The sequence below is a fragment of the Mustela lutreola genome, chromosome 4, assembly GCF_030435805.1.
Source record: "Mustela lutreola isolate mMusLut2 chromosome 4, mMusLut2.pri, whole genome shotgun sequence".
NCBI classification, from domain to species: Eukaryota; Metazoa; Chordata; class Mammalia; order Carnivora; family Mustelidae; genus Mustela; species Mustela lutreola.
In genome coordinates this window covers 55,997,496-56,006,169 of record NC_081293.1, presented here as the reverse complement: position 1 = coordinate 56,006,169, position 8,674 = coordinate 55,997,496, and the positions used below count along the sequence as shown (strand labels likewise).

General features: G+C 58.6%; 1 protein-coding gene across 1 annotated transcript; it reads right to left on the bottom strand.

The window, feature by feature from the left end:
• Positions 1 to 1,701: 1,701 nt before the first annotated feature.
• Positions 1,702 to 8,547, bottom strand: TYSND1 (trypsin like peroxisomal matrix peptidase 1). Its single transcript, XM_059170041.1, has 4 exons — positions 7,219 to 8,547; positions 5,402 to 5,532; positions 3,977 to 4,162; positions 1,702 to 2,509 (listed from the first exon to the last, which is right to left on the bottom strand). Exons 1-4 carry the CDS (start codon positions 8,397 to 8,399, stop codon positions 2,292 to 2,294), a joined length of 1,716 nt encoding a protein of 571 aa, XP_059026024.1. The 5' UTR covers positions 8,400 to 8,547; the 3' UTR covers positions 1,702 to 2,291.
• Positions 8,548 to 8,674: the final 127 nt, after the last annotated feature.

Sequence of the window (8,674 nt, the reverse complement as noted above, 5' to 3'; positions counted from 1 at the left end):
TCCTCAGGGCTCATACTCTTTCTTGCTCAAATAAATAAAATCTTTTTTAAAAAAATATTTTATTTATTTGACAGACAGAAATCACAAGTAGGCAGAGAGGCAGGCAGAGAGAGAGGAGGAAGCAGGCCCCCTACTGAGTAGAGAGCCCGATGTGGGGCTCAATCCCAGGACCCTGGGATCATGACCCAAGCCGAAGGTAGAGGCTTTAACCCACTGAGCCACCCAGGGACCCCAAAATCTTAAAAAAAAAAAAAAAAAAGTAGAAGAAAAAGCAGGACTAGATCTGTCTCTTTCCCCTCCACTCGCCAGTTGGAGAGGACATGGCAGAGGACTCTGCAGGACCAGAGGGAAGGAGCCTCAGTCCCTTGACCACCCCTGCACCAGAGCCCCTTCCCTTCCTGGCTGGTCCGGTCTGCTACTATTGACCCCACATAAACTTCTATTGTCTGAAGCCGCTGAGCTGGGGGAGGGGGGGGTCCTGCTTTATCCCGACTCATCTACTTACTCAACAGCCCACTGTACTTCTCCACTTGAGGTCCCACACACCCCGAGGAAACATCTTGCCCCCAAATTCATCAGCTGTATTACTGTCCTCATCAGAAATGCAGGCGCATCTTCCCTTTCTCTCTCGGCTTTGTCCTGGCTCCTGTCCCATCACTTGGTCTCCTCCATGCCCACCCGTCCTACTTCACCCATCTTCTCCCCGACCTGGCCCCGTGGAGCTGGTTCCCCAGCCCACCATCCTGCTCCTTTCCAATTCCCCTCCACTTAGCACTGCCCAGAACACACACGGCTCACACTTCCTTGTCCCAGCTCCTGCTGCTCTCCAACTGGAACACCCTGCCTGTGTCCAGGCCATCACGTGAAGACCTACTCTCCTCGCAGCCTTCAGCTCCTAAGACACCTTGAGGAGAACTTACCTGATCCCCTCTCCCTAAGGCCCTAGGACACAGCCCATCGCACTCATGGGCTGACACACCAGTCTCCCCAGAATGCCAAGCTCCTTGATACCCACTGGAAGGAATGTTCCCCTCCCACCCCCAGCTAAGTCAGCCCCCAGCCCTCATCCCCTGCTGCCACTACTTTACTATGGGGTTACTCTCAAGCTAACTTTGGCTTCTGGACCATTCTGAAGCTGTGAAGAGGAGAACCACCATCACAGGAGTTTTCGTTGTCCAGTTGGCACGCAACAGGCAGATGCTGGAAACGAAATATTCCCAGCGATTCTCTTGGCTTAGAATTAGTCCCACAGTCACCACCCACACAATGGCATTCAACCTGTCAATGACCTCAGTCATTTCTTGAGGGGGGACACGTGCAGGACCCTGGATATGCAGTACATGTTCTTGACTTGGAAGGCTGGTCTTAGCTCCTGGGGGCTGCCATGGTCTCCTTCATAATTTGAACTTCCCAACCCACCCTCAGGGCCTAGTACAGGCCTGGATGCATCCTGGCTGCTCTGGGAGCCCTTACTGCCCAGCCAAGACCGCCACCTTCCGGGGGCTGCGAGCCCCGAACAGCGCTGCCTGGCACCATGGCCTGAGGCCAGGCCCATCTGGCATGAGAGTATCCCCCGAGCTCACAGCCCCGCCAAGAAAGCAGGACAGAAAAGGTGTATTTCTGTGCCTGGTGGTTTCCTCTTCCCAATTCAACTTTTGCAACAACGAAGAAGAAAAAAGAACCTGATATATAGAAGCAGAGTTTCTCCTAGACATCCTCTTTATTCCCAACCCTCAGAGAGACACATTCTACCCCCATGAGATCCCTGAGGCCCATTTTATGGGCGGGAAAGTAAAGGCACTGTGGTGGAGTGCCGCTGGAGGTCAGCGACACCCGACTTACGAAGACCCACGAATCCTAACCTTCAGGGACTCCACCTAGGGATGCAGCAGATCCAGAAAGACAGTCAGGGCCGGCCTCTCTGCCAAGGGTTTCTAAGTAACACCACTGCTCTGGCGGCCAGCAGCCATCAGGAGACAGGGAACAGATGCAAAGCCGGGGCTGGCCCTGCCCTTCGCTGGCCTCCGTCTCTCAGGACCAGGGCTGTTATGTGCCCGCACGGGGCTCCCCAGAAGGAGAAATAACACAGCTAAGTCTAGTGCCGGTGGGCAGACTGAGGTGAGGGCTCAAAGGGGCACCCCGAAAAAGGCTGCCAGGTTGGAGACCCATGGGGTCTGGTCCCAATTCCAGAGCTGAACAAGGTTGGGAGGGTGCGCCCTGTTCGCATCCCAAGGCTGCTCCTCGCTGTGGTGTAAAACAGGGGCTCTTCTCTCCAGAGGCCTGACGCTGCCTCACAGCTTGCTCCGCGGGGCCTCGGTCAGGGGCCGCTGTAGCCGCCACACCACCTTCACGGGCTCCGTAGCACCGTCCAGCTGGCGGAGGCCGTCCAGGTCCCCCGTCTGCCTGTACCACCACAGGGCCGGCTGCAGCACCGAGACGGGAATGCTGAAGTTCAGGTGAGGATAGGTGGCCCCTGTGTTATTGTCCCTGGTGTTGCTGGCTACAATGCCTGTGGAAGGGTCAAAGAGGAAAGGGGGTGTGAGCCGCGGGACAGACGGATGGACATATGAATGGGAGCTGAGGCCCATCCCCAGCCTGGAGCCTTGCCAGAATAGTACAGTCCCTGCCTGCCCCTCACCCAGCTTCTCAGGTCACTGCAAAAACGGTCCTCAGAACTAGGAAAGTCACCTTGGAGCAATGGTCATGACTGAAATACAAGACACGTTCAGATGTCGCCAGTGATTCCATGAGAGCTTTCTCTGCTCCCGGATGCAATCCAGTTCCCCGGCAGCCTCTGGCTCCTGTCTCTAGAGTCTTCTCTGATCTGCATCAGTTCCAGTCTTTCCCCACTGTTGGTGGCCTAGACGCTTAGAGGAGCACGGGTCAACTGTTCCACAGAAGGTCCCTCACACTGGGGTCACCCAGTGTTTCCTCACGGTAAGTATGAGGTCTGACGTGCTTGGGAATACCATCCCGCGCCCTTCTCCGGGCGACCCACTGGGAGATGGAGGATGTCTGTCGGCACGTCTGTGATGCTAGCTAACTTCCATCACTTGGCTAAGATGCTGTCTGCAGGCTGCTCTACAGTGGGCAACAGACTGTGGGCAAGTGCCTACGAAACTTGGGGGAAAAAGTGTTTCGCTGGGACACATAAAGGCTCAAGACAAAAAGAACCATCCGCACTTCAACACTGTGCTCTAACTGGTTAATCTGTTTCTCGCGGGGCTGTGAGGTAGGGATTCCACCAGTACTATGTGTTCCACAGCTGAAGAAGCAAGAGATTCCACTCCCGCTAGCTAGCACAGGGCGAGGTTCCTCATGACCTCAGAAGTAAGGGAAGGGGAAGCACCGCAGGGGTCCTGGTGCCGGCGTGCAGGTGGAGGGGTCCACATGTGCTCAGAGTTGGCTTTTTTTATTTTTAATGGATGGATTATTTTGTTTTTTATTACCAAAATTTTAAAATGGAAAGATTTAACAACCACATATTAAAAAAAGAAAAAAGGTCACAGTTGCTAGCGAATAGCTGCAGAATTGGGCCATATTAACCCCACAGTCCTGTGTCAGGAGGCCGTGGGGTGCTAGAGTGGGGTTCCGTTCACCCCTGCGTCACCCCTGACGTTCCATTCCCTGCTGTCTTCACTCCCGTACTCATTCACTTGAACTGTGACTCTTGGACTAATCCAATTCCTGAGTGTCACAGATCCAACGAGGTGTGGGACTTATCTGAGGTGACAGGGTGGCTTAGTGGCAGAGAAGGAACCGGTACTCAGATCTCTTCCCTCCCTGCTCAGCCTCTGTCCCTCTCCGCCCTCAAGCGCACAAGCGCCTGGCAACTTTGGCTCACTACCTCTTGGGCCTCAGGCCCACCAACGTCCCAGGCCAAGGGTGGCTCCCGGGGCAGGATGCCCAGCACTCACTAGATGGCACTGAGACTCCAGGAAGGACAAGGCTGGGAGAGGGCAAAGGGGCTGCTTACCCAGGAGGTCTCCTGTGCGGGTGGAGAAGAGGGGTCCCCCGCTGGAGCCGCCATGCACGGCACAGGTGGTCTGGAGCATCACTGGTCTGCCGTCCACCCGCACCACAGCGGACAGGATGCCTGAGGTCACCGAGGGCCCACAAGCGTGGCCGAAGATGCCGAAGCCCACCACACTGACAGCTTCTCCTGCCCGGGGAGAAAGGAGGGCGAAGGCAGGGAGTCGCCTCTGCTCCCTGCCCTCTCCAAAGTCCCAAACCTGCCCTGCTGCTCAGATACTCCCGCCTCCAGGGAGTCGGCCCCAAGTCCCTATGGGAAGAAGCCAGGACATCCACTGAGCTCTCCGCACCTGCTCACCACTTGTTCCTGACATCAGGCTGTTCTGTGGCCCTCATGTCCCTGCTGGACCGGGGAGCTGCTTTTCAGGGTCCCTGGTACCCAGCCCTGTGCTCAATAAATGCTTGTGTGGGTGAAGCATCTGCCTTCAGCTCAGGTCATGATCCCGGGGTCGTGGGATCAAGCCCTTCATCAGGCTCCCTGCTCCATGGGGAGCCTGTTTCTCCTTCTCCCTGCCACTCTCCCTGCTTGTGATCTCTCTCTCTGACAAACAGATAAATAAAACCCTAAAAAAATAAATAAGTAAATGTTTGTGACATTAATACCCATCTCCTCCTAAGAAGTCCCTTGGTTAAAAAAAAAAAAAAAAAAAAAAGTGGTCATCGCTTCTCGGCCTTTTGGCTAAGATCAACTGAAAAAAAAAAGATGGTCATGACGATGACCATGAACCTGCGAGTAACTTCCTTTACCAAGTGCTCGTGCATGGCAAACGCAGCTAATTGCTTTACAGGCAACGTCTCACCCACACCTCACAGTGCCCAGAAGCAGGGAACATTATCCCCATTTTCCAGATGTGGAAACTGAGGCAGAGAATAAGGAGTTGCCTGTCCAAGGACACAGGGTTAGCAAGTGGCAGAGGAGATGCCCACTTGGAGACCTCAGGCACTCCCGAGGCAGTGTGCCACGCCACTGGGGCCTCAAAAGCAGAACAGCGCTCTGGCAGGCCTATGATGTTATAAGAGCCCCCAAGCTCAGCCCCTCCACAGGACACCGCTGCAGGGCCTCAGGGGGAAAAAAAAGGTGTGCCTTACCTTTCATGGGGACCCCACCACCCGCCCCCAACACACACACCCCCACCGTGCCTAGGACCTGACGCATGCTGGGCACAAGCAGGGAAACCTCCAAGAGCAACCCAGCCAGAGTGCTCAAGGCAGGCTGACTTCATCCCAGACTCATGCCACTGTCATCATTCTGTCAGGGGCAAGGCCGGGAGCCCGCCTAGGGAACCGGGCCCCCGATCTAGAGGGTTCGAGTGCCCAGCACTTTGCTTCCTGAGGTCCGCCACAGACCATAGGGCACCCTGTCCTTTACCTTCTTGGAAATGCTCAGCCAGTACCGGCAGGGGTACATCGTGTAGGTCCTCCTCCAGGCTCACTAGTGCTATGTCATAGGGACAGGTCTCCTGGGTGGCAAACACCACATGTCCCCAGATTGTGGCACTCCTAGGAGCAAGGGAAACAAAGTGAGTGCTAGCTTTCTGACCCTTCAGCGCTGGGAGGAAGCAAGGGGAAGTCATGGACTTGGGGGTTAACGGGTCTGGCGTCAGCCCTGACATGTGCCAGGCAGGCATCTCTGGGCACACCCCTCGGCCATCCTGGGATACTTCCAAACATAAGCTTCACACTTCTATGTAAGCTCCCTGCGTCTCACCATATTCCTAAGTCCTGACACCTGGACAGCGCTGTGGGCCAGCTCAGGTGTTAATGCTCTGTGCACCCCAATTCATTTAGTTCCCATCGAAGCCCTAAGAACCAGGCGCTGGTGTTACCGCCATTTGAAATGGCACATCTGAGGCCCAGAGAGGTTGAGTAACTTCCTCACGGTCACACAGTTAAGTGGCAGAAGCCAGGGCACACATTCCCAGTGTTTTCCTTCACGGTCTCATTGCAGGAAAATAATTCTGCCAGTTGGTGGGGCAGGCGCAGGATTTCAATGCTGTGTCCCTGTTTACATACATACATACACCCTAGCACATCTCCGCTCTCAGTGTGTCCCAGACTGTGTTCCAAGACTTTACAAGTCAACTCAGGGAGAGGCAGCATAGACTGGCTTGCCCGGGATCACAGAGGGGCCCCCGTCCTACACTGCAGTAAAAGCTTCCAGCAGACCCCATGGGCTCCCCAGAAACAAGTGTGTGTGTTGTCATGGGAGGCGGAGTGGACACCACTCCTGCTGGAAATCCTCATTACCCTCTTCCTTATAGCGCCATGGCTGTCCTGCCGGCTGCCGGGGGTTGAGGGGAGGGGTTAACCCTGGAAATTCAGTAGAGGGATTTGGAAAGGCCTGGGCTGCAAGGCTGGGCTAAGCCGGGTACAGAACCTCAGGCATTAACAAAAAGATGCAATAGTGCTCTGCTCTTGCCTAAGTCTGGCACCTGGGAAGTCCCAGAAACAGACCGCATCCTAGAAACTAAGCCAGGAAGCTAAGGCTGCTGTCCCTGCTACCAGGCAAAAGATAGGAAAGGCGGCCAAGGGCCCTTTCCCTGCAGAGATGGAAGTGACTGAAGTCCAAACCTGGCTGCCAGGATCATCCAAAGATTGTTCCAGTGCAACTGTGGGCTCCGCCCCAATCCCACATTCTAACTAGGTGTAACTCCACACATGTAATTTTTACCGGGATGGGAAGTTCTGCTTAAGATCTAAGATAGCGATCAAGTAAGATTAAGAGGCTCCTCTCCTGACCCCAGGAAGGCAGCATTCTGGGCCTCTGAGACCTCACCACCCCTCTCAGGGGAGACAGAACAGGGTGGGGAAGTCACCATCCAAGGAGCCTAGTGGTGTGTGGGAGCAAAGCTATGAGACAGCAGAGTTCAGAAGGAATTCAAGCTGGGAGAGGGTGCTCAGAGACGCCCTCCCAGCCAGGGATACTGAGACTCCGCCCTGCCCCCCCAATCCAGAGCTGCCTGACATTTTTTTTTGCTCAAGCCCCGCTCACCCCCTGCCAAGAAGGAGGCCCCGAACGCCCTACATTAAGGTTGTGAACGCCGAGGATGAGGGCAGGGCCTCAGGTCTCTGCCCGCGCTACGCCGTCAAAGCATCAGCATGACGCCAGAAGGCCTCCATTATCCTCAGAGTTACGATCCGAGACCCCCGGGGCGGGCAGAGTTGGGGCAACTTTGCGGGCCTTACTTAGGGGGCGTGGCGCGCACCAGGACCCTGGACGCCTCCCGAGGGGCCACATGTCGGCAGGTCACCACGAGGCGGGGCGCCACGGCCACTCCGGAGCCCCAGACGGTGCCGCACTCCACCAGCACGGCCGCAGCCGCCCACGGGGGGCCGGGGTCTCGGAGAGGCAGACCCCACGGCGCGCCCATCTCCTGCGGCAGGAGGGCGGCCAGGGCGCGGGGACCTGGACCCAAGCGGCCGAGTGCGGCTCGGGCGGCGCGCAGGAGAGGGGCGGCAGCGCAGAGCAGCGTGAGGCCCACCCACTCGCGGGCTTTCCAGCAGAGGGGCGCGGCCACCAGCGCCACGAGCGTCCCCGCGGGCTGTGCCGCGAACACGCCGCCGCCCTCGGTGCCCGGCAGGCAGCGCGCGTCGGTGAGCAGCAGCGGGCCGGTGGCGTTGCTGAGCACGCCGCGGCTGAGCGTGTTGAGGAAGATGTCCGGGCAGAAGGCCCCGAACGGGGAGCCGCAGGCCAGCAGCGGCGCGCCCTTGGGCACGGCCCCGAGAGGCGCCACGGCCACGGCCGGCCCGCTCTCCTCCGCCGCCGCCGCCTCCTCCTCTTCCTCCGGCTCGGGCCGCACGCGCAGCAGCGCGAACCATCCCAGCGCTCTCAGCTGGTCCTCCTCCTCCTCCTCCGACACCTCGTCGTCCGGCGCCGCGTTCGCGAAGCGCCACTGCTCGGCCGCCTCGCCCCCGAAGAGGCGCGCGAAGTGGGCTCGGAAGGCCGGGCAGCTCAGCAGCAGTAGCAGCTCGGCGGGCCGCGGGGGCTGTATGAGCCGCCCGCGGGGTCGGGCCGGCGGGTCGGGCTCCGGGCCGGCGCATTGGGGCGTGCACAAGCCGGGACGGCCCCTCTCCGCGCGGCCTGCGGGGCTCGCGGCTGCCGGACCCCACTGCACGTGCAGGCGCAGGTCGTCATCGCAACTGTCGCTGGGCAGGAAGGAGGCGCCGGCCGCGGTCAAGGCCGCGCTCCCGGCCCGCAGGAAGGGGGTGAAGATGCCCCCGTGGCACAGCACCAGGTCCGGGCCGCGGCTCAGGATCACTCCGCTGCAGCTCCACGAGTCCGCCTCGGCCTGCCCAGCCCGGGAGGCGCTCACCACGCAACCCGCTTTCTCGGCCGCCCTCATGGAGGGCCCCCACTGCCGCGCCATGGCCTCCAGAACGATGCACACTGGATTTCCAGAGGAACGACGGAGAGACAGAGATCCCCGGTCGGACCCCGCGCGGCTCCCACTCAGCGTCACCCAAAGGGCCAAGCGAGACCTGCAAACACGGACTCCAGCCTTCCTCGTCGGACCCGATTGGCTAAGCCCCAACTTGCCCGCCCCCATTGGCTGGGCTCGGGCCGGGCTCTGATTGGCTGCCCAGGCTGACCCCGTCCCTTTCCCCGCCCCCAACCCCCCCGCCCCCGCCCCCGACTCGTTGG